Genomic DNA, 26702 nt, shown 5'->3' on the forward strand with positions numbered 1-26702 from the left:
TCTGTGGTTCATGTGACACTATACTCCTCTCCTGCTCTCATATCATAAAGATAATAATGGCGGTTTTTTTTCATTTTGTAAGAACCATCTCAAAACATTTTCACAAGCTCCCTCGCACCATCTGGTTATTGCCATCAGATGTATACATCTCATTCAGACTTATTCAGACACATGAAAAAGAATTTTCAGACTCAATCTTAAATATTAATTTCCATATTAGACTGAGCAACAGTTTGAATTAGTTAATAGAATTTTGATGTAGGATAATCAAACATTTATTGGTATCTGAATATTTTCAGGTACGTCCGTTTGTTGAGGTTGTATTCCAACAGACTACCAAACAGACATGTGTTGCTGAGGGTGCTAATCCAAACTGGAATGAAGAATTAGCTCTGCCGTTCAAGTAAGTCTGAGAAAAAGAAATTAAATGTCTTTATTCATTTTGTTAAATTGTTGAGTAATTGAGACAGCTTATATAACTTCTCAAGGTTTCCATGACAGACATTGAATTAAAGCAGTGGCTTCACAAATCACCATATACACTTTTTTTTGCTCTTGAAAAAGACTACCCAAACTCATCATCATAAAAAAAATATATATATAATCAGAAAAGGCGTAAATATTCTTTTAGAATGAAAACGCCTTTAAAATAAACACCAGCCATAGCTCGTGTGATCTTGCCATATTCAAGAGATTGAGTAAGATTGTAAGAATTCACTTGCTGAAAACATTGGGCTTGGGTTTGGTTTTTCCAGGACTAGACAAAAGCATGGGAAAGAATACCATTGATTTTTTCTATCAGCTTCTTTCATCTTTGTTATGCAATATACAGCTCCCAAAATTTAGCTATTGATTTACCATTTATTTCTCTTTCCAACTTTTCTATCCAAATTATTCATTGTAGGTCTCCTAAAGCCCGTCTCACACTATGCGATTCGTTGCGATCCAAATTTCAAATGAATTGTGATAACATTTGATATGGATATTCCAACTAATAAAATATTCTGGATCAGAGTTTAGAATAGTGGTAGGACTACTGAAATAAAAAGTCAGTCCATTTAGAGCCTCCCTGAATGAATAAAGACAAATTCAATTCCAAATCATGACAACGTCATCATCGGCTGCGACTTGAAGCCGATTTGACTTTACTCCGACCATTGGGCTTGCCGTAAAGTAAAAACATGATTTTAGTTTTCCTAACAATATGATAAATTTTAAATGAAATAATTTTACTTCTTGGAACTTTCATATTTGATGCAAAATGTGATTTCTTGAAAAATCGTGTTGCACTGGATCACATAGTGTGAGACGTGCTTAACATTTAGCTATCAATCACTAATTCTTTTGCTTTCTCCTCACCCTCGTTATAGGGCTCCTAACAATGACTACTCAGCAAGCAATCTACAGACCGTAAGAGATGTGATCTATATGAATTTATTTGATGAGGTGGTAATAGATCTGCTTCAAGATGATCGTGATAGGACTACTAACATTCATCAAAGACTTGAGAAACGATGGTTAGGAAGCCTTAGTATACCATTCTCAACAGTCTACTCTCAGGGAAAGGTGCGTTACTTTGTCTCTTTGTGTTTCTGTTTGTCTGTGTTTTTTCTCACATTGTTGGTTTGTCTTGTTTACTTCTATTCAGAGAAAGGTTTGTCTGTTTATTTTGCCTGTTTATTTGTTAATCTGTCTGCTTTTGTTTGTCCAGACTTTTGTTTTGCTTTTTGTGTCTGTTTTGATTTCCTTAATCTGCCAGTTTTATGTGTATTTATGTATTGTTTAGCTTCATGAATTTTAAAAAGGCATGAGGGCATTCATGAACTATGTACACGTAGTACCACATGAATGGGGATATCACTGATGATGATATCAGTATTGATACTAGCAAGTAAAGGGATTTGGCAGATGAGTGTAAGATGTACATGTATGCCTCAATATAGCCTTCATGCTCGTCATCATAATGACAAATTTTACTAGGATTGGATTCAGGCATAATAAATTTCTTGATCAAATTTTTTGTCCATTTACATACGATGAATGGTTGTATTCACTTTGTCTAGAGGCATTTCATCTACCTTTCAGATAAACTAATACATACTGTCAATATCAATATGGTCTAACTGCCATTTGGTCTACCCTACACTTGGTTTAAAGCTAAATGAAAGTAGTTGCAGTAAAACACTGATTTCGTGAGAAAGTCTGTAAAACCAAGGTTAAGTATTACTTTATCATCGTGGAACTAGATCTGGTACAGTTACATAAACTGAACTTTGTGAAATCATAAATTCTAAGCTGAAAAACGATCACACTGAAGATCGCCAACACAGATAGGCACACGTGGGACAGTGTATTATTATTGCTGGAATAAAGACCCGACGGAAGTGCCCGAATCCGCGCTTATTTTGCTTATTTCTCAGCAATTACGCAATCTCTTCCAGAATCCTTTGGCACATATTTTTTATTCATACAAACAGACACTTGGGTGGTCATTATATTGGATTCTGTAAAAAATCATTTTGAGATCGTTACCACAACTGGCATTTATCTTTAATACCCACATAGTCTAATTTTTGTGTTTATTCTAGTATCAAATCAGTTTAATTTCCACTTTGTCTATTTATTTTATTTTTTACCTTGTCAGAACAATTTGATTTATAGACAGTTCATTTAACCATATGATAGACCAAGTGATGTTAGACCAAGTGGAAAGCAGACAATGGGTCAGATGTATAAAAAGTAGCAATTGCTTTTTCTAGGCTTTTGCTTGGCTTTTGATAGATTCCGTAAGCGTAAAAGTGACCGAGCTAATGATTTTGCTAGTAAGTTCAAACAATCGCTAACTGATTGCTAATATTCCCTTGTTAAGCTATTGCTAAAAAGCCTGTGCATAAAGCGAGCATTTTGTTTGTGCGTTAAAGCACTTGCTTGGGTTTTTTCAAGCTCTGTCAGACCAGCTTGAGCGTTTGCTTGATCAGGGTGGTCTTGTTGTTTGACCATGTTTACGCACATGAGAGAAAACCCCAAGGTGTACTGTAGCCTACATGTACATGTTTTTCTTCCTAATAAGTGCAAATCATATGCCAAATATGTAAATATGTAAAAAAAAAAACAAGTTAGTTTGACACCACGTCTGAAGAAAAGATGTTGTATGAAAGAAGCGGTAATTTGCACTGCCACACATTTGCGTTCGAGTCCTGCCTTTTCTATGAGTCGCTATCCAAACAGCTAGCAATAGCTTTCTGAAGGCAAGAAAAGGGTTCAAGCACTAGCGAAGGGTTATGCATATGAAATAAAGCAATTGCTGAAGCATGATTGTTTGCTTGGCTAGCAATTGCTTGTGCTTGAAGCAAATGCTTGCGAGCAATTACTACATTCTATGCATCTGACCCATGACTTAAGCTTAAGTGGAAATCAGATAAAATAGTAAATGGGTTCAATGGCATATAGACCTGATGATCGGTACATGAACGTAGGCAAACAATGATTAAACCAGATTGGATGACACGAAACAGAAAGTAGGTATTAGACCCGATCTACCTGATGAATGGTCATGTTTGATATTTATTTTCATTGATTAGGTTGCAGGAGCGATCCGTGTTGAGGCACCTTCGTCTCTCCTTGGTTACGAGCGAACCAGAGAGAGTGCTGGTAGAGGAGCAGCTAACGCTACATATCTCTCTGTATTCATTACTGTAGAGCCACCTCTTGCCCCTCCTGAACTATTCAGAGAGAAGGTTAGTCTCTTCTTTATTTCATTATAGAAGAGTGAAGGTAGTTTACCTAGTTCCTTTGCCAGACTTAAAGGGGAAATTCCACCTTCTCCGGCAACAGGCAGGGTTGTACAATACACATGTCTAGACGTCGTATACAGGTACAGTGATAATAAAAGTCTGACAAGTGATAACCGATTAAAAAAAAATTGATATTGAATTGAATATGATATGTAGGAGGAAAGAGAGGGGGGGGGTGAGAAGATTCATTATAAATGGAAAAATCGATAAGATTTCATTATCTTCTTGTCACTCCTTGGCTGACTGAGTCTCAGTTGGTGATGAATAAGCACTAGTTGTATGTATGTGGAGCGTCATGGCCCAGTGGACTTTGGAACAGAGGGCCGTGAGTTCAAATCCCAGCCATGGTGTAATTTCCTTCAGCAAGGAATTCATCCACAGTGTGCTGCACTCGACACAGGTGAGGTACATGTATATGGGTACCGGCAGGAAGTAATTCCTAAAAAAGCTGTGTGCACCTGAATATGTAGCCTAGCTTATCCGGGGTAACGATAAGATCAGGGCCCGCTCGGAGAGCACAGTTTTGGGAACTGAAGTGGCTACCCAGGGTAAATATACCGTTATTATTATTATTACATACATTGAAATGCGCAAAGGGAGTAGTCTATTTTTGATCTTTTATAGTGCATTCCAAAATATTCAGTGGAGTAGTTCACTTTTGAAAAGGGAAGTACAAGGTACTTCAAAGATGACATTTGTGAGTGCCAAATAGAAGATCACAAAATCTTCACCATGCTTTACATTATATGTCGAAATTAGAAGATACTTTAGACACAGTCTAACTACAAACTAGTCTGTTGTAATGCCATTCTCTTGTTATTACCCATGTGATTATAGTTCGAGACATTGGAGGATGATCAGCTGTTGAACCAAGCAGAACTTCTCCAAGCTCAAGTCTCATCAAAGTTTCCCAAGAGGCAGATAACGACTTCAGTGATTGATATGAACGGTAACTCGGTGTTTGTCTGCCGCTACTTCAAGTCATTCGCGCCTCCACCGGTCCTTATGGAAGGCGATAACCAGGTTGAGATTTGTGTAAGATTACAAACCATCTAAACCAGTTTATAAGATCCTTTTCATAGAGACAATGATGATAATGATGATGGTGGTGATGATGATGATGGTGATGATGGTGGTGATGAGGATGATGATGATGGTGGTGATGATGATGAGGATGATGGTGATGATGATGATGGTGGTGATGATGATGGTGATGAGGATGATGATGATGGTGGTGATGATGATGAGGATGATGATGAGGATGATGATGGAGGTGATGATGATGAGGATGATGATGGTGGTGATGGTGGTGATGATGATGAGGATGATGATGGTGGTGATGATGAGGATGATGATGAGGATGATGATGGGGATGATGATGATAATATTTATGATGATGATGTTTATGATGATGGAGATGATAAAATCTGACCCAGTATCATGATACCACTAACCTGTAATCTAGGTGGAGGCGGCACTTTATTATCTTTGCTATTACTCTTAATGTAAGAAATATGTCTGATGCGGAATACTTGCCTGTACACTCCAATCTTGCGTTAGTTTTCTTTTTAACGTCCAGGATTTGGCGTTTTTTTTTCATCTGTAAAACTGCCACCAGACTCTCATTGATAAACCCCCCCCCCCAACTAACGCAAGACCAGATTGTGGTGGTTGCTTTGCCACTCTCCATAGTTTTCCCCATCAGATGTATTTCCGACATTCGCCTAACAACATCAGACTCATAAAGACAGACAAACTCTGCCTAGATTATAGGCTATAGTACCACCAGATGCAGTGTACAGTGTATCATTGTCAGAACTTTTCTGGGTATGTAATGACCATCATACTGTACATCAGGGAGTGGAGGATGTGCACACATTGTGTGCGGGAATGACTGATTGAATCCGATGACCGGGGTAATAATATATCTGTAAAGCGCTTAGACACGTCGTTCCGATGTATTAAGCGCTATATAAAAAACGGATTATTATTATTATTATCATGTATTTTTTTTTTTTCTGTGTTATAGGAGAGGATAGCTCGGTATGTATCTCTGATTCCATCTATCTCTGATAGTGTTTTATTCCCAGGAGTATGTAACATCTGGAGTACATGTCAGGTGAGCTTGAGCAAGGTGCTGAGATTTTTCCTACATGTATATTCAGCAATTTATTATTTTTAAAAACCAGATTAGGCAAATCTGTAGCTTCTCAGTCAAACTGATTCACGTGACCCCATCAGATTTGACATACAGAAAGTTACATGTATTACATGTTAGTGTTTCATATTGCAGATTGTTTTATTATCACCTTAAGATAGGTAATAATAAACAAACATTGTGGTCCGAATTCACAAATGTGGTTTTTAAAACCATCGGTTGAACCCATGCTTTTTGTAGATTTCCTGTATAAATTACGTTTATTTACCGCGTTTATTAAAAAAATGTCTAATGCTGATGCGCGCTTTTGTCACAGTGCGCCAAATTGAGGCCTGTTGCCATGGTTAAGTCGGCTATTTTATTCAGGAGTCCACTATTTTGAATTAATGAGTCCACTCTTCAAACAGTGGACTCATGAATCAAATAGCGTACTTAACCATGGCAACAGGCCTCAATTGGCGCTCTGTGACAAAAGCGTGCATCAGCATTGGACATTTTTTAATATACGCGGTAAATAAGCATGATCTGCAAAAACAATGGGATCAACCGATGGTTTTAAAAACCGTCTTTGTAAATTCGGGCCTGTATGTTTCTCCACAATAAATCTATTTGTTCATATTCTTATGAATAAAAATTTAAAATCCAGGATAAAGAGTAACAACTAGACTATGGAATGCTAGGTTTCATCTTCATTTTAGTGCTATACATAAAAATTTAAAATCCAGGATAAAGAGTAACAACTAGACTATGGAATGCTAGGTTTCATCTTCATTTTAGTGCTATACATAAAAATTTAAAATCGAGGATATAGAGAAACAACTAATCTTTGGAATGCTAGGATTCATCTCCATTTTAGTGATCATCACATAATAAACAATTTAGAACATTTTAATATTATTTTTGTATTCATGAAACTTTTTCGTCATTTGATTGCAAGATAATTTTCAAACATTTTCACTGCAGGGTTAGATTAATCTCTGCACCTTAGAGATTAATCTCTGCACCTTATAGATTAATCTCTGCACCTTAAAGATTAATCTCTGCACCTTATAGATTAATCTCTGCACCTTATAGATTAATCTCTGCACCTTGAGATTAATCTCTGCACCTTAAGAGATTAATCTCTGCACCTTAGAGATTAATCTCTGCACCTTAAGAGATTAATCTCTGCACCTTAGAGATTAATCTCTGCACCTAATCTCTACACCTTAGAGATTAATCTCTGCACCTTAAGAGATTAATCTCTGCACCTTAGAAATTTAATCTCTGCACCCTAAGAGATTAATCTCTGCACCTTAGAGATTAATCTCTGCACCTTATAGATTAATCTCTGCACTTTAGAGATTAATCTCTGCACCTTTAAGTGTGATCTCAGATTAACCTAGGGTCAATTTAGTCAATGTTGTGAATATCCAACCATCAAAGGCCTCAATCACTAAACTCTTTTAAAAATTTTGACAGCAATTTCTTCAAATGATGCAAGGTGATGAAGAGGAGCATGCTGTTCTTCTTGTTAATTACTTCCTACATCTTGGTAAGAAAGCTTGGTTAATCCTAGGGACGGCAATCCCTGAAGGACCAACAGCTTATACTCTCTCAGAGGAAGGAGATGGCCAGTATTGGATCTGGAATCCTTCTACTGGAGAACATTACAAAGCTACTGATAGCTTCTGCCCTCTCAAGAGTGTAGACTGCCTCATTAATGACGATAATGTAAGTTGATAACATTGGTTTACATTACAAAGATTTCATTTGAAAAGTATCTATGATTTTGATAAGTAAATGGATAGAATACAACCAGGAAAAAAAAAATCAAATTTGTTGAGACATTTCAAAATATCATTCATTTCATTCATCTCTTGAGGAGGAACATGTTGAAGTATGAGGACTGAAATTGGGTTGGTGTTTCAGGTCACTTAATTTTGCATTTTTGAAGCACCAAATGATTTTCCAGAGCAATTTTTTTTCCAGGGTTTTTCTTACAACATATCACACACAAAGGTGACAACTGGGACCTTGTAAATCAGATTTTAAAACAGTCAAATCAATGTTAACCTGCGCCTCTGATTACAGACATGCTTTATAGTTATTGCAAAAACAACCACATTGACATTCCTGAATATCCAATGTTTTCCTATTCAATCAGTGACAGCGAGTTGTTTTCGGACTAATTTAAGAAATGCTGGTTTTCTTCTATTGTTACTGTGAAGCATAAGTTTCTGGTCTGGTTCTATTCTTGTCTTTAAGCTGTGGGCCAATATTCAGATACAGGAAGAGACTAGTCGTCTGAACTTTGATGTGAAGAAAACAACGGCATGGAAACCACTCTTCAACAGCAGCTTCCCTCGTCCTGCTTTATCAAGTATGCAGGTAAGGGATGATGATGATGATGATGATGGTGATGATGATGATACTGATGATGATGGTGATGATGATGATACTGATGATGATGATGATGATGATGATGATGATGATGATGGTGATGATGATGATACTGATGATGATGATGATGATGATGATGATGGTGATGATGATGATGATGGTGATGATGATGATGATGATGATGAGGATGATACTGATGATGATGATGATGATGATGATACTGATGATGATGATGATGATACTGATGATGATGATGATGATGATGAGGATGATACTGATGATGATGATGATGATGATGATGATGATGATACTGATGATGATGATGATGATGTTGATGATGATGATGATGATGATGATGATGATGATGATGATGATGGTGATGATGATGGTGATGATGATACTGACGATGATGATGATGATGATACTGACGATGATGATGATGATGATACTGATGATGATGTGAAGCTAATATCGTGCTTATATTAGCATTGAGATGGATCAATCTCTGAGCGTTTTACAGAAGAGATAATATATGATATAATATAAACATATATAATTAGTATATACATTATGAACTTTACAGTTTCTGGGTATTTGAGTGCTTTCTTGAAGGACTCAACTATTTTCTTAGTTCTGATGTGCATGGTAAAGCATTCCAAAGTGTAGGTTCCATGAAGGCAAATGACTTGGAAACATGATGGTAATTTTTATGTGCAGAAGGAATCCAAAGTAGGCATGGACATCACCTGATTTGGATGGAATGTCCCAGAAAGATTTTCCGTTCCTTTAATCAAACTTTCCTCTGATCGTTACAGGAGGAATCCTTAGAATATGAGCAGACGATACTTGATGACGTTGTTGATTTACAGAATAAGTAAGTCAAATTTAAGGTTGATTTCACCCTTTAAAACAAACTAGCAGCCTTGTATAGCATTAACCCAAAGTCCTCAATTACATAAATAATAATAATAAATAATAAAGAAATGCCATGCAGCTGCATTTACTAATATATATAAGCGCATGCAATGCGTTGAATCATATTTTTATTGTGATGTCACCTTTTCCAGACCCGTGCAACGGTACATTATGGATGGTATGTGTGCAGCGGTACAAATGTTTGACATTCAGCCTCTCTTTTGCTCAAGTACTCGGTACAACCAGCTAAGGCGTTGTACAATATAGGATTAATATAGTGCACGTATCCACCGTGTTAGGTGCTCATGGTGCTCCTATATTACCTCGGCTAAGCTAGTCTACCTATTCCAGTGCTCACAGCTTTGTGACGAATTACTTACTGCCGGTACCCATTTACCTCACCTGGGTCGAGTGCAGCATAATGTGGGTAAATTTCTCGCTGGTGGAAAACATGCCATAGCTGGGAATCAAACCCACGTCCCTAAGATTGAAAGATAAGAGACTTAACCATTAGACCATGATGCCCCCTCTCTCTTTAACATTATGGGGGAAAATAAATATGGGGGAAAATAAAATATATCATACAGAGGTTATTATTTGGAATATGTATACTTCTCGGGATATCTTGTCTAAATAATGAGGCTGTGTGTATCACTAATCTATTACTACAGGTTAGTGGTGTTTATTACACTGAGAATTTTAAGCACTTTTGGACTTCGGGATTGTGGAAATGTTATCCCTTTTTGTTAATCATATTTTCTTTCAAGACATTAACAGAATTGTAGTTATTTTTGCTTTGTTTTGGGAGATGCAAAATTTCATTTTTGTTCATAGTGTTCAGACCTGTTGGCTAAATCACCCTAAATAAGTATCTATAGTTGTGCATTAGACTCCAGACATGTTAATAGCTTACTTTATATCTCTCTAGGATTGAGAAGAAACTTCGTTCATGTATAATGGAATGGAGACCTCGTCACATCACACGATGGAACCGTCATGTCATTCATACGTTCAGAGATATCCTCAAGAAACTGGAGTATACGCCTAACCTACTTGACAATGAGAATCCTAATCTCAAATCAATACTGGAATCATACAATGTAAGTTATATTTTCCTTTCAAAATATTCATAAGTTGCCCTGGTTTATCCTTATTTGTTTTCTTTTTAAAAATTTTGTTCTATACGTTGTATGGAAATTTACTTCTTTCTACCCTTTTCAGCATTTTGTCATTTTTCACTTAAATGTATCTAAAGTTTATGCTACAAGCTGTGCTTTCAGAGTTACCACATCCAGTATGTTATAACCATGTAAACCATGCTGTGGAAATAAATGTTTCATTTAATCTTGAATTAATATTTTTCATTCTTTCTCCAGCTGTGCGGGTTTCCTCTTCACGTGTCGTATACTGACATCAAGTCCATTGTTGATAAGGTCCGAAGTACTGGAGTCCATAAGAATGAATCGAATGATGTTGAGTTTGCACTGGCCGTCCATATCCACCCTTACCCAAACCATATCCTATCCGTATGGATCTATCTAGCTTCAGTGACAAGAAGGAGGTGATCATCGTAATGTATGACTCCAATTGAGCCTTGACGAAACTACCTATAAAGGGATCCACAATGAATGATGTTGAGCTTGTGTTTGCCGTTCATATCAAAACCAGATTCTTTCCATTTAAATCTATACAGCGAGATGATGATCATAATGATGTTATAATTGAGCCTTGACTTGCAGAGCTCTCTGATTAACAGCCATTATATCATTTGGATGCATGAATCTTCAAGATGATGATTATCATAACGAATGATTTCAAATTTAGGTGAAGTTTGGTCTTACCATATTATATTCTGAACTCTATTTGAGCGATAATTGAAATGGATGATACAATTCTTACATTAGATTTTTTTTTCCAATGTCTTTGAGCCAAAATCTGTCCATACCTGGTCCAAGAAGAATACAATAATTGAAATTGGATGGTTTCATATTTAGTTAGGCATGACTTAAAGCCGCCTCACACCATATTTTGGAATAAAACGAAGTAGACTTTGATGCTAATACCTGGAATATCTTACTGGGTAATGTTCTAAATCATTGTACGAATACCTATGTTCAAATCTGTGACTATGCTATTATCCTTATTACAATAAAAGCGGATTTAATATCTAGTCGTAATGACGTCATAGCAATTGTACGATTGGCTACGATTTGAAACTAATTTGCCCTTTACTGAAAAATAGAGGCTTTCAATCATCCAAAATTGTTATATTGTAGCTTTCTTACAGTTAATTTGAACCTTAAATGAAAATATACTTTTCATTCATATTTGCAGAAAATTTATAGGAAAATGTGATTTGTTCTAAAATTGGATCATGGACCAGTTGGAAGGTGTGCCAAGCAATTTACTGTGACATAAAAGTTTCTCTTGAATACTGGAACTTGTCTGTTGAAGAGATGTGATTGTTTTTAGCTGATCAGATTTGTAATGAATCTCAACTTGAGATCAATTTGATTGATTAGCAACTATTTGTGAGACCAGTGGCTTATTGCAAAAATGTTCAAACACAACTTTAAATATCAAATACAAATCAAATTGTGCTCCTATGACTGGATGTTAGATCAAGATGGGTTTGATTGCAGCTCTTGATGTCATTAGCCCAAGGATTCTATTTTGCAACTTATCTTGATTATGGAAAGCCATTTATGTCTCATTTCTCCATAGAGCTACATGCTGTCCTTCTACATGATGATCATTTAAAAACAAGGATGCATATACATGTATAATATGAAATGCTTTATGCATTCTTGATGATGGTGTTACATGCTTTCTGTTGAGAGTGATTGGATCAATTGAGAGTGATTGGATCAATTGAGAGTGATTGGATCAATTGAGAGTGATTGGATCATTTGAGAGTGATTGGATCAATCAAGAGTGATTGGATCAGTTGAGAGTGATTGGATCAATTGAGAGTGATAGGATCGATCAAGAGTGATTGGATCAGTTGAGAGTGATTGGATCAATTGAGAGTGATTGGATCAATCAAGAGTGATTGGATCAGTTAAGAGTGATTGGATCAATTGAGAGTGATTGGATCAATTGAGAGTGATTGGATCGATTGAGACGGATTGGATCGATTGAGAGTGATTGGATCAAACACATTTTGTAAATTAGGGTCTTGGGGGCCTATTACAGAGTTGCTTTTACTTGAAATTCTTAAAATCAAGTACAAGTTCCAATATTATTGCACACATGTGATAATTGAAAACCAAGTTGTGTTTGATATTTAGAATTGTATTTGATTGCAGGCCTTTCTGAAAAGGGTTACCGAATGTATTGAAATTGCTATTATAACATGACAAGTAATTATTTCTTGTCAATGTGTTTTCAACAGGATAATGCCCACAAGAACTTACAACCTATTGATTTCCTAAATCCTCAACCTCTTTGTCTATGAAATAATAACTTTGTCAGGACAATCCAATGGTAACCTCCATGAAATCCTTGATATTGATTGTTGAACTTTGTTACCATTGAATGGCAAAGTCACCATGAACATAATGCAAAAGGGCCACGAAATATATCCTTGATTTTGATTGGTTGTCAAGAATGAATTGTTACCATAGTAATTACCTTAGAATGACAAAGTTACTAAAGTAACAACTATAAGTAATATGACCTGGAATAGGATTAAGATGGATTACTGTATCAGTATTCTGCATTTAAAATGGGCTTGAATCTTGCTGTGAATGAATGGCCCCAAGAATCTGAATTTTCACTGTATGATATGTATTCATATTTTGTCTGAATGAAATGACAATAATATAGAATTATCATGATATTGAAACCTCAGTGAATAGCTGAATTTGGGTTGGAGGTATGTCATGTTGTGTCTTGACTCTGACTTTATACTTCGAAACCATTCCACCTACATGTATATAAATTGTACTCTAAGCGAAATAATTTTTTGAACATACATGTATTATGTATATACTGGTATATTTATTGTTGAAACAAATTGAATAAACAAAACACATTTTGATTCAAGTGCGATCAATTAGGTTAATTACAAATATGTATCAAGTAGAGAGAGAGAGAGAGGGGAGAGGGGGGGGGGGAGAATGGGAGGGGTGATTGAGGGAGAGAAGGGGAGAGAGAGGGGGAGTCAATGCAGAAATACAGACAAAATAGTAGCATTACATGTGAATACAGATGGAGAAAGTGTTTTTAAAAAGATGGGGAAGGATAAGATTGGGCAACCAAGTTAAAAAAGAAATACATCACACTATAAATAAGTCAAATTACATTTTATTGCATACAATATATTGCATTCAAAAAAAGTGATATAAATACAAATTATCTGGCATTCTTTATCAAATATTTATATTCTTGAAATATCATTTGGACCTTAAAATAAAAATATAAATCACAAATAAGCATCATTCCAATGTTACTCTGCTGTAATATCGATAAGTTTGATAAACAATTTGCATGAATTAACATTTTCATATCTTTCTGTGATCATTGAAGCATAACTTGTCATGCTTCAATGATCCTGGCTTATTCATTCTGGTTTTTGATTGAGGAAATATGCCTTAATTTGATACATGATTCATAGTATTTCATTTGGCATTACTAAACTTTGCAATACATGTGTTTCAACAAATAAACTTCTAGTAAGAATTTCTCCATTAAATGTATACAAAGGATCTCCACGGGATTCAAATTTCAATTCCTGTCATTTATCAAAGAGAATTAAACCAGTTGAAATAAAAGGATATCATTTCATCTATCAAGAGTTTTAACTATCCATCAACAAACCATGCTTCAGTGATCACAGAAATGTATGAATACTTTTCTCAATCAACTTTGTTTGCTCATGCGCAAACAACCAATCCTAAAGTTGATTAAATGAAATATACTGTCTTGTTTTGTATTTCATATATATAATTTGGTTGATGTTACACATTTATTTCATTCCATTTAAAGAACCATGACTAAAAAATTAACAAAATATACATTCTCCTTATACCACAAGGAGTTGAAAAATTCAGCATGCAACTGAATGATACCAGCATATTCTCATTCAAATCTGAATACAGTATCTCTTTGCAGCATAATAGCTGTTGGTAGTATTTCAGGGAAAAAAAAAGGTACCTGTACATCTCTTTATTAGCCATTACAGGATACACATGCTAAACAGAGATTTCTCAAGAACTCACCAATTAAAAATAAATATTGTAGTCTCACACATTTATCAGGCTTTATACAAATAATGAATATTAACGAGAAGTAACACAGTTTTACGGCAATGCATCACACTGGAGGCTATTTACAATATCAGTCAACTGAGCATGACGTGCTTACGCCTCGTGCTTTGGCACAATATTGTGAATACCTGAGATGCCTGCATTGCCTAAGGGGTCAACATCGAGTACAGCACCATGGCCGACCTGAAGTCACTGAAACATAAACGTTGAGGGTTAAAGGGACGCTTCACACGAACCAGCAACTCCCTTTCAGCTATCATTGATGCCGTGAGGCCAGAAGGAGAAGTACAGGAAGCGTTCCAACATGTGCACATGAGGAACTTGTGGAACAAATTGATGACAACGCAGAGTTCAATAACGATGAAGAATGGATGGACGATGTTCATTCTGATTTCACAAAGCTAAAAATAAGATACAACCAATATCTCCAACAGCGTGGTTCGCCACAGGCAGCAGTGGTTTCTCCACCATCCGCATTATGTCGCCTTACAACATGAATACCGTGAATACAACATATTCAAGGCAGACTTTCTTCGAATGTCCGCCAGCTATTCAGATAGAGATGCCATTACCTTGTTGAGAAGCAGTCTAGAGGGAAAGCCAGCAGAAACCTAAGAGGGGTAAGTGATTCCGAAGCAGCTTGGAAGTTCCTTGATGCAGTTTACGGAGATATAAGATTTCTTACTAATGCTGTGATTAATGACATTAGCTCTTTCCGGACTTTGAAGGAAGGAGAAGACTCCCGGTTTTGAGAGTTAACTCGGCTTATTCTGCGCAGTTACAATACATTGAAAGATGTAGGACGAGCAACAGACATTGACAACACTCAGATGCTGGCCATGATTGAGAAGAACTTTCATGCTGAGGACAAGAAAGTTTGGTTTCGTCATCTCAACATGTTGAACACTGAGCCTTCAGTTTTCTTGCTGATTGAATTGATGACGGGAGAGATGACGGCACGGACCAGAGCAACAGCACCCGTCAGGTCCAAAGCAAGTCAGCAGATTCATCACATTGAGACAGAGGGGTCTACACCTACATGTACCAGACTTCCCCCGAAATGCTGGATTTGTCCGTCAGATTCACAGTGGATCGACCAGTGTAAGAAACTTGTACCTATGACGCAACCAGAAAGGCTCAAGTTAATGAAAGAGAATAAAGCTTGCTTCAGTTGTTTAAAGAAAGCAGGTAGAGACCAAAGAATGAGCAATTGTAGGAGGAAGAAGCAATGCAGTGAAAGTGAATGTCGATATTACCATCATCCCCTCCTACATTCAGACGATAAGAGCAGTGTAACAGTGTCATCTAACGTACGTTGCTGTAGGATCCAATTGTGCAATGAAAGAAGCACTGCTCCCAGTTCTACAAGTTGACATTGGACAACAAGGGTCTGCTAAGCTAAGTGGGAACATTTTGCTTGATTCAGGATCTCAAGTAAGCGTAATCAAGCAATCCATTGCAGATCAGTTACATCTTTAACCCTATCTAGGCCGGGGTATTTTGGGAGTTCATATGGCCAGGGGGGGGGGGGGGGGCTCCCAGGCCCCCCCTTGAGATCTCGGCATTCGACCACGCCGAAAATTGGCACGCAGGTTGTCTGGGATATAATCTACAAAATTGTATAGTAATTTATTTCATGCGAATCGCTATTAAGTAATTATGCTAATTTATGCGTAATTAGTATGCAAAATCATACTTTTTCCTTTAACTCCATAAATAAAGCTCCAAATGTTCTAATTTTTGGCATAGAAGCTCTTTGTGGTGTTCTTAACAAGTTTACATGAAAAAAATTGTGATATCAGATCAATTTCTTATGTATTATATTGTTTTTTGCAATGTCTTATGTATTTCTTTATTTTTTGGACCCTTTGTTTTTCATTGTTTTTTCAATGAAATTCGTTGGGGACTCTTCTAAGATCATAAACAGCATAAAATACATACATTAAGACCAGCAAAACAAAAAAAATCATACATTTATGATTTTTGGTTGAAAATACAATTTACATTGACTTTGTACACGAAATCACGTTTTTGAGCAATTTTTGGTCTGACATGCACTTACATAACGTTGTGTGATTTCGGAACCGCGTACCCGGGTGACGCAAAATTAGTCTCAAAAGTTGCGCAAGACTTGAAAGTAAAAATCCAGCGAGCAGCGCGGTCAAAAAAATTTGCGCAGCGAAAATATCGCGCGACTCGTTGAGGGGGGGCCTCGGAGGCCCCCCCCCCAGCCTAGATAGGGTTAAGGTACCAGGACTTCCATAACAGTTAAGAAGATAGGCAGTGAGGAAGAGCATATCGAAACGTGTGTGTATAAAGTTCCAGTTAGAGCTCTGAATGAGAAGTCCCCAACATACATCATACGAGCAGTAGCCCTGCCATTCATCAGTGATGTTTAGGAAGTAGACTTGAGACCAATTGCAGAGATGCTGAAAATTGATGTGCAAAATCTACATCGCAGAGGAGGAGATATTGATCTCTTGATTGGTATTAATCATGCCTCTCTTCATACAGGCACCACACGAGAGGCAGGAAACTTAATCGCAAGAAAGTTGCCTTTGGGTTGGGTAGTATTTGGGGCTACTCAACACTCATCCGTTACTGGCAGAGTCCTTCATGTTCAACTAGCATCACCAGTGGACCTGTCAGACTTCTGGACCACAGAGAATATGGGGGTCCGGAATAACTGTGATTGTGAACCAGCTAGCATGAGTAAAACAGAGAAAGATGAGTACAATATCATCTACAAGTCATGTGAAAAGAGAGGGAACCAGTGGATGGTGCCCTATCCGTGGAGAAGAGATCCTCATCTACTGCCCGATAACCGCATACAGGCAGAGAAAGTTCTTCAGTCGACAGAGAGAAGACTAATCAAGAACACTGAATACGCAAAGATCAACAAATGAATGAGATCATGGTAGAAATGAGCTTCTCATGCAAGCTAACAGAGGAAGAAGTATCTTCATACCAAAGGCCCATTCACTACGTGTCGCATCATGCCGACATCCGCCCAGAGAAAAAGAGTACTCCTGTAAGAAAAGTATTCAACTCATCAGCCACTTTTCAGGGTCACACATTATTACTGGCATAAAGAATCAGACCTACTGAACAATATACTAAGGATGCTATGAGGGAGCTACAGCCGTAATGGGGGATATATCAAAGATGTATCATCGGGTTCTGATTCCAGAAAGAGATCAGCAAGTTCACAGGTATCTCTGGAGAAATCTGCAGACAGACAAGAAGCCAGATGTATATGTCAGAACGTGCTGACGTTTGGGGATAAGCCATCGCCTGCCATGGCACAGATAGCTCTTCAAAGGACAGCAGAAGATGGGGAAACGTCATTCCCTGAAGCAGCTTGAATCAAGAAAGACACCTTTATGGACAATATCTGCTTTTCAGTATCCTCAAAGGATAAGGAAGTTGAGCTGACTGAACAACTAGACATTGGGTTGGCTGAAGGAGGCTTTCGCGTTAAGGGTTGGTCCTCCAACAAAGTGTTGAAAGATGGCGAATCTGCTGAGCAGAAAGAAGCTCGATTGCTAGAAGCTACACATGAAGAGGTGTTGGGTGTGGTATGGAACATATAAACTGATATATTATCTTACAAAGTGAAGTCTACAGAAACTGTATCACAACTGGCAAAGAGAAAGATTCTCAGACGTGACATACAAATCTTTGACCCACTTGGATTTGCAGCCGCCTTCCTAGTCAAAGCAAAGATTGGCATGCAGAGATTGTGTAAGCTAGGTATTAACTGGGATGAAGAGTTGCCTGAATTACACACATGCTTACAAGAAGTCGCAAACTTGGTCAATTAAAGGCCAATTGGTAGGGCACCGAATGATCCGGACGATGGTGCATACTTATGTCCCAATTATATTTTACTGGGGAGATCTTCTTCTAGGGTACCTAAGGATCCATTCAAAGAAACCAAAAATCCAAATCACAGAGTAGAATTTGTTCATAAAATTGAAAATGAGTCCTGGAAGATGTGAAATAGAGATGTGTTTCCATTGCTAGTCCCTCGCCGATAATGGAACAGAGAGAAACGAAATGTTCGCATTGGCAATGTAGTTCTGGTAGCTGACCATAATTCAGTCAGGGGCAAATGGACAAGAGGGATAATTGTTCATGTCTATCCTGGTACAGATTCCCATCTGCTAGATGGGAAGATCTGTTAGATCTGTTAGATTAGGAACGTGAAAGTGAAAACTGTGTCTACTGAACTTAGTAGGCCAATAAGAAAAATTGTTGTCATTTACCCTTCAGAAGGGTGTGAAGATTAAGTATCATTCTGAGTATTAGATAAGGGCCATAAATGCCCTAATCTGGGCAGGGAGTGTGTTTTGTTGAAACAGAAGTTTCTGTAGTTTGATTCTAAACTTTCTTTCATGCAAATTTGATGTTTTGAAGACACCATATCATGTGTTGCAGCAGCCAAATTGTTTATTCCGAAGGAAAGTTCGAAATTCTGTTCAGTGGGACAGAATGTCCCAAAAGTACATTCCAGTCAAGTATTTATGCCGCCCAAAGAGTGAGTTTAAATCATAAAATGTTTTGAAATATGAATTTGTGTAGCTAAGTAGATGCTGAGAAATGAGTGCAAAACTTTGTGTCATGTGTGTAAATTTCATTTGGGTTATTTTATTGATCGCAATTGAGGGTGTCACGCGCGTAAAACATTCCCCATAGACTTGTGTGTTAAAATGGCACTTAAGAAAAATTCATAAAAAATAAATGTGAAATTAGAGGGTCGAATGTTTACTACCTTTGGATAGGATATATATCTGACATTCCATATCTGACCAGAGAAGGGTATCGTAGCCAGCTAATTTTAAAAATAAATTGCCATTTATGAAGATAACTATGATGGGATCAAATTCATCAACTGAAACAGTAAAATAGCCCCAATTCTTCTGCCAGTCAAAAAATAGTTCCAAATCATCGATATATCTTCCCAATTTGGGCAAAGGAAGTTCAGTAGTTACCATTTCTAGAATCAGTGTTAGATTTTGAATCATATTCATACACTTTTGCCAATCAGCAATATCAAATTGAAAAAATTCGAATGGGTTGGGTCGAACGAATATCTTTAGCCCTCCTGATGTAATTAGGCTCATGGCCCCTATAGTGTTATGTATGCACTGCTGAGGGCAGTGTTTCTTAAGAGCTCACTTTGGATATGTTGCAAATTTGGTAGCATTTTGAAGGAAAAGAAAAGCTGTAATCCAGCTCAGTGAATTTGTAATGTACAAACAAAGACACAAAGTAGTGCATAGATGTACTGGTATATAAAACAAAATGATTGTAAACATATACCAATCTAGATTTCCAATGTTGTGTATATCTTTTACCATAAAAAATGGCGTCCGTTCCTTTTGACGAGTGATCCACTCATCATTAGCTACATCCTTGAACCTGTTTAAATTTCAATATTTTGGTGGTGGGGCCATATTTCAATATTACTGCATAAATGGATGAAAAAGAGAAGGCATTAGGGCCAATCAATAAGGTTTCTAAAGCCATGCACTTAGATGACCTTGGATTAATTTAAGATCTGAATCATTATGTGATTGTCATTTTATTAGATTCTCTTAAAACTAAAGATCATTACCCTCAACTGACATTTTAATTTAAACTTACAATTACTATTTGATTAATGAATTATCTTTTATTATGAGGGTATTGCATACTGGCTCAATTTTTTTTGAGGTAATCACATGAATATAAATACAATACAAATATACCAGGGTAATAAGAGGATACATCAAATTAGTGATATAAACGATACTGATTTATATCCCTTTTTGCATGATGAACTTTTAAGTGTCTTATCGTTATACCTTACATTGGTTGTAGTTCTATTTCCTTGTCTAATTTTACATGTCCTCATAATTTGCCAGGGGGCATGAAACTGCCCTTAATATATCCTCTGATTGCAGAATAAATTCAAATTAGATCATGCGGTCTGTATAAACCTACTAGAATCTAATACTCATGATGCTGAAATATATTGATGATGATAAAGCAACATTGAGCGGCAGCTTATTGTCTGTATCTCGCTCAGCATCTATTCTCATCTGATTCTCCTATTTATGAATGGTGATTATCTATCCTGCATGTTCCATTCTTAGGCCCGTATTCTGAAGTCAGGTTTAACTTAGACCACAGTCTAACTCTGTACTAAAATTATGGGAAGCCAAAAGTGTCAAAATATGAAGTTGTATGTTTCTTATGTTTACTGTGCTCTTTCCTGATTCATTGATGGTGAAGACAATCATCTATTTATGATTCATAGACAATTATGAATAATTAAAGAGCCAAATGAGCTGAAGTATGATATCTCTACCGTTAGTGATTTATATAACAATTGGCTATCCATACTTAAACCACAACTTTGAACCTGAGTTTAAGTTAAACCCGAGTTCAGAATACGGGCCTTAGGGTATAATCTACCAATAAATTATTCTTAGAACAAATTATGAGAGCTCTCAAGTGATCTGACAAACCACTCTCATCAATTCTTTGAGTGTAGATCTGTATCTCGTCCTCATCATGGATGGATGTAGAAAGCAGTCCGGTCTCAAGGAAGAGCTATAGCTGTATCTTTGTGAAGCCCTTCTACCTGTGATTGCGTGTATCCAAGAAGATTGATGAGAATGTCTGCTGTATGCTCTCCTAGCAATGGAGGTGGATAGCTCTCTTGGGTTGATATGTTACTGTATTGCACAGCATGGCCTGATAGACAAACAACACATAACAGTAATCAACTCATACAATATATTGTGACTTATTTTGTTGACATGGTTAACCAACTTAATGAGGAGGATGGCCTTGGTCATTTACTTGGCCCTTTTATCATCCACCTACCCAACCTCATGCACCCATTATTGAAATAGGTTGAAATTTATTTGCTCTTATTCATAATAATAATTTGATGTATATTTTCACACATGTATATATACAGTATATCTCTTGAGTTAGGCCATAATATATCATATCATTTAACTGGATCGTCAAAATATAACATTTCTCTAAAAGTTACATTGGTTGCCACTCCGGGAGCGTAGGCCTATAGAATTTAAAATACTTCTTCTCACTTGGAAAGTTTTAAAAGGTATGGCACCAAAATATTTACACGACCATGTCATGCCTTATAGACCAGCTCGTGGCCTGAGATCATCAAAAATAATTTACCATTTGATTTAAGAACTATATCACCACTAGAGACTTTCAAATCTAAACTGAAGTCTTTTATCTCTGCTAACAGTATTGGTTCTTGGCACTTTGACACTCATCCAAACTATCTCATTTTTTCTTTTTCTTGTACACCTCGGAATAGAATATTTCTAGATAAATGGCGCCATATAAATGCCAATTATTATTATTAGTAGTAGTAGTAAAGGGACACTCGAGTTCCTAATAGACCCAAGGGGGGGGGGGCACTCACATATATTGGTGGTACGGGGACGTGCCGCTTTGATGACCCCCTTTTCAGTTCTCTAGATACTCCGAATGACAAAAGTACAGTTCAGAAGCCGCCCAGCCCTGCTTGCAAGACCCCCGTTACGAGACATCTCAGTTCTCCAGCCCTACCAAAATTTTCCAGCACGAGCACCGCATGCGAGAGATGCACGTACCATGTCTTCGCAACTCCCTACATAGCCGCTCTATGCATGGCGAGTGTATGCACAGCGCTATGGTGCAACGTATTTGCAGTGCCGCGATCCCGTTCCGAAGACCCTGTTCTTCACACCGCTCGGTATATACATGTATTTAGTTCCCAAGACCCCGTATTTTACCCTTTTAGTCAGTTCCTTAGACCCCCATTTCAGAGTTTCGTGAGGCACGCCCCCATCAAAAAAAAATTTGAGTGCCCCCCCCCCCTTGTAAAATGTAATTCACACCACATATGTCAAGGTCAGGAGGAGATAATGTGAAATATGTAAAATAAAGGGGAAAATCTGAAAATTTGTGTACAAAAGAAATGGAGAGTTGTCCACAAAATCAGCCATTTTGAAGCACGTTTGCCAATTTGAGGATCCCCATAGAAAGTACAAGACTTTTTAAATTGCTTATTTCATAACCGATTTTGATGAAAGTTTTTTTATTTGTTCCTCTCAGTTTACTCTTTGCAATAAGATTGCTTCTCTTCTTGGGTTTTAATTTCCTTTAACCCTTTGAACCCTAAATTATTAGGGGCGGTGGTGACCTTGACCCTGATTTGCACATATTGACCACATTCACAAATTCCCATGATATGAGACCCAACGGCATCTTCCCCCGCTAGTACCCGGACCGAGCCGACTGGAGTTGTTTACCTTCCCGTAGACCTAGTCTACAAACAGAAATATCAACTGTAGTGTCTGTTTTGGGCTCAAAATCACTGTTTTTACCAAAGTCAGATATATCAGTTGCTTCCCCATAGTAAGCATGTGACTCGCTGCGTATTACACCGTGTGTTACCACACATAACCACAAAAAAGTGGCATATTTTGGCCATTTCCATGACTTGCTATTTGGCACGGTTTGCAAAATCAGACACATTATGATGGCCTCCATAACCTCACCTCACAGCCATCCATTCCACCCACTACCTTACTCATGACATGTACATCTACATGTATTATCATTGGTATATGGTCTGTTTCTGACCAGGGTACAGTACCATTTTCGTTTCACCAACATCAAGATTCAAGCCAAATAACAAATGCTATAGCGATGGTGAACTTTGCTCTTCTATGAGACGAGGCATTATAACTTTGATCCCTAAGTCTGGGAAGGACACAACACAATTAAAAAATTGGCGACCCCTTTCTCTTTTAAATACTGACTACAAAATTTTAGCAAAAATAATAGCAAACAGACTAAAAAAAGTATTACCCTCGATAATTTCAGCAGACCAAACAGGATTTATGAAAGGGAGATATATAGGAGAAAATATTCGTTTATTATTAGATATGTTGGAATATTGTAAGGAAAATAAACGACCTGGATTAGCTTTTTCAATTGATTTTGAAAAAGCCTTTGACTCCATCGAATGGAATTTTTTATTTAAATGCCTCGAAAAATTTGGGTTTAAACAAGACTGTGTAAGATGGATTCGAACCTTATATAATAATATTGAAAGCTGTGTTCTTAATAATGGATATTCTTCCCCGGTTTTTTATATTGAGAGAGGGGTAAGGCAGGGGTGCCCACTCTCCCCATATCTTTTTCTAATAGGGGCCGAAATTTTAGGGGCATTGATAAGACAATCTAAAGAGATACAAGGGATTCAGGTTGGACATAAAGAAATACGATTAAGCCAATACGCAGATGATACAATCATATACTTATCAGCTACGGAGAAGAATCTTGAAAATTGTTGTTCTATCCTAACTCATTTTGGAAATATATCAGGTTTAAACATAAACATAGAAAAGAGTAACGTAATACGGCTAGATAGTGCTAAAAATAATAATTTCAAAGAGAGTAAAGTTAAATGGGTAAAAGACGCATTCTCTTACTTAGGAATAAAAATACCTGTTTCTGATGAATTGGACATATACCATTTAAATTTTGATGATAAAATACAACAGGCTGACAATCTACTGAAAGTATGGAATATGAGAACGTTATCATTAGCTGGGAAGATAACTGTCATCAAATCTCTAATAATTCCAAAATTTGTATATTTATTTAGCATTATTCGAAATCCACCAAAACATTTTTTTGATTCTCTCCAAAGTAAACTTTTTCGATTTATTTGGAGTAATAAGAAAGATCGTATAAAAAGAAAAATATTGTATAACGATATACATGTAGGTGATAGTGGTTTGAAAATGATTCATACAGAAACTATTTGTCAGGCACTGAAAATAGCTTGGGTCAAAAGAATTTTAGACAAAGAAAACGAAGGTAACTGGAAGATGTTATTTTATATAAATATGAATAAGATAGGCGGTGATTATATTTTACAATGTAACTTTACAGGTAAAGATTTGGATAAACACTTGAATAATTTTTGGAAAGATGTTTTAACTTCATGGTCTCATTACAGATACTTCAACCCAGTTAAATATAAAGATATTTTTAATCAATCATTGTGGAATAATTCTTATATTAAAATAGACGGTAAAACGATATTTTTTGAACAATGGTTTGAAGCAGGTATTTTATATGTAAAAGATATTATAAAGAACAATGGACTATTTAAAACTTTTCATGAACTTCAAGACGACTTCAATCTGCCTAAAAGATGTTATTTGGAATATTTTTCATTGATTTCTTGTTTTAGAAAAGAATGGAAAAATACTTTAAGATCAAGTGTTACAAATGATGAATCTGACGATGTAAATAGTTTAAAGAGATTTATAAGTTATAAGAAGGTAACTAAATCCTGCTATTTAACGCTTATAAAAAAACATTGTTTAGATATATCAGATACCAACCAGTGTGAAAAATGGTCGAATGATTTAAATGTAGATCTAAGTCTTCTGATCCAATGGCAAAATAGATTTTTGACTACTAACTGGGTTACTTTGGATTCAAAAATCAGAATGTTCCAGTATAAGTTTATTCACCGTCGTATATCAACTAATGAGTATTTATTTAAGATAGGTGTGAAGAATTCACCATTGTGTAATTTTTGTAAAACTGAACCACAAACGTTGATACACTTATTCTGTTTATGCCCTATTGTTTCTAAGTTTTGGACGGAGGTAAATACTTGGTTGAATTTCCACAATATTAGTTATCACAAATTTTCAAATATTGACATATGTTTTGGTGTTCCAAGTAAGTTTCAACATCTCTCAAACACAATAATTTTATTTGCAAAATACTTCATTTTCAGAACAAAATGTCAAGAAAGACAACTTTCGTTAGCTATATTCATAAATGAGTTGAAATTTGTTGAAAATGTTGAAAAGTTAATTGCTTTCAAAAAGGGCAAGGAGATGCTACATTATAAACAAGTGGAATGCCTCTGGCCGTCTCACCTGCATCACGCGATTCAATATAGCAGCAGTGCTGATTTTGAAAACTACTATAACTCGCACAAGATGTTCAGTGATACTTGGTTACTCTTATTTCCACGTTTTATGAACTAGACCAATACACTTATAGAGATATGATGGCAATTCAACAAATACCCCCAACGTGGCCAAAGTTCTTTGACCTTACATGACCTTTGACCTTGATCATGTGACCTGAAACTCGCACAGGATGTTCAGTGATACTTGATTACTATTATGTCCAAGTTTTATGAACTAGACCAACACACTTTCAAATTTATGGCTGTAATTCAACAAATACCCCAATTTGGCCAAAGTTCATTGACCCTAAATGACCTTTGACCTTGATCATGTGACCTGAAACTTGCACAGGATGTTCAGTAATACTTGATTACTATTATGTCCAAGTTTCATGAATCAGATCCATAAACTTTCAAAGTTATGATGGTAATTCAACAGATACCCCCAATTCGGCCAAAGTTCATTGACCCTAAATGACCTTTGACCTTGGTCATGTGATGTGAAACTCATGCAGGATGTTCAGTGATACTTGATTAACCTTATGTATAAGTTTCATGAACTAGGTCCATATATTTTCTAAGTTATGTATGATGACATTTCAAAAACTTAACCTTAGGTTAAGATTTTGATGTTGATTCCCCCAACATGGTCTAAGTTCATTGACCCTAAATGACCTTTGACCTTGGTCATGTGACATGAAACTCAGGCAGGATGTTCAGTAATACTTGATTAACCTTATGGCCAAGTTTCATGAACTAGGTCCATACACTTTCTAAGTTATGCTGTCATTTCAAAAACTTAACCTCAGGTTAAGATTTGGTGTTGACGCCGCCGCCGTCGCAAAAGCGGCGCCTATAGTCTCACTCTGCTATGCAGGTGAGACAAAAATGGAGACCTTTTACTAATTTTGAACCAAGTTGAGACTTGCTTGTATTTGTTATGTATTTTATACTTTATCTTCATTACGATGAATATTGATGTATCTTGATGTATCTTGTTGTACACGATGAATATTGTACATATATTTTGTTTTATTGAAGCAATAAAGATTCAAAAAAGAAAAAAAAAAAAAGATTCAAGCCATTCAGCTATGAGGTAAATGCAATTCCATGACTTTTCACAAATTTTCCAAATTCCCTGACTTTCCAGGACCACAAAT

General features: G+C 36.6%; 3 protein-coding genes across 5 annotated transcripts in view; 2 read left to right on the forward strand and 1 right to left on the reverse strand.

Annotated features, from left to right (window-relative positions):
• Window positions 1-13291, forward strand: part of LOC129280520 (coiled-coil and C2 domain-containing protein 2A-like) — a 49905-nt gene extending 36614 nt beyond the window's left edge. The window contains exons 28-37 of the mRNA XM_064112299.1: window positions 300-403; window positions 1371-1566; window positions 3582-3737; window positions 4632-4829; window positions 5824-5913; window positions 7414-7665; window positions 8200-8322; window positions 9150-9208; window positions 10178-10349; window positions 10626-13291. Coding sequence (XP_063968369.1) covers window positions 300-403; window positions 1371-1566; window positions 3582-3737; window positions 4632-4829; window positions 5824-5913; window positions 7414-7665; window positions 8200-8322; window positions 9150-9208; window positions 10178-10349; window positions 10626-10814 — 1539 coding nt within the window. The 3' untranslated portion in view covers window positions 10815-13291. The remainder of the gene's footprint in view (window positions 1-299; window positions 404-1370; window positions 1567-3581; window positions 3738-4631; window positions 4830-5823; window positions 5914-7413; window positions 7666-8199; window positions 8323-9149; window positions 9209-10177; window positions 10350-10625) is intronic.
• A 5673-nt stretch (window positions 13292-18964) lies between these two features.
• LOC129279814 (succinate--hydroxymethylglutarate CoA-transferase-like) overlaps window positions 18965-26702 on the reverse strand; it is a 25870-nt gene continuing 18132 nt past the window's right edge. For 2 of the 3 annotated variants that reach the window (XM_064112302.1, XM_064112301.1), the window contains one exon: window positions 21012-21263. In XM_064112302.1, the coding sequence (XP_063968372.1) occupies window positions 21109-21263 (155 nt within the window). In that variant the 3' untranslated portion in view covers window positions 21012-21108. Of the gene's footprint in view, window positions 21264-26702 lie in introns of all 3 variants that reach the window. The other variant, XM_064112300.1, reaches the window with a different exon arrangement.
• Window positions 22202-26702, forward strand: part of LOC135157208 (uncharacterized) — a 4521-nt gene continuing 20 nt past the window's right edge. The window contains exons 1-3 of the mRNA XM_064112130.1: window positions 22202-22287; window positions 24280-25483; window positions 26693-26702. The exon at window positions 26693-26702 is cut by the window's right edge and continues 20 nt beyond it. Coding sequence (XP_063968200.1) covers window positions 22202-22287; window positions 24280-25483; window positions 26693-26702 — 1300 coding nt within the window. The remainder of the gene's footprint in view (window positions 22288-24279; window positions 25484-26692) is intronic.

Source organism: Lytechinus pictus, chromosome 17 (assembly GCF_037042905.1).
Source record: "Lytechinus pictus isolate F3 Inbred chromosome 17, Lp3.0, whole genome shotgun sequence".
In the NCBI taxonomy this organism is placed as follows: Eukaryota; Metazoa; Echinodermata; class Echinoidea; order Temnopleuroida; family Toxopneustidae; genus Lytechinus; species Lytechinus pictus.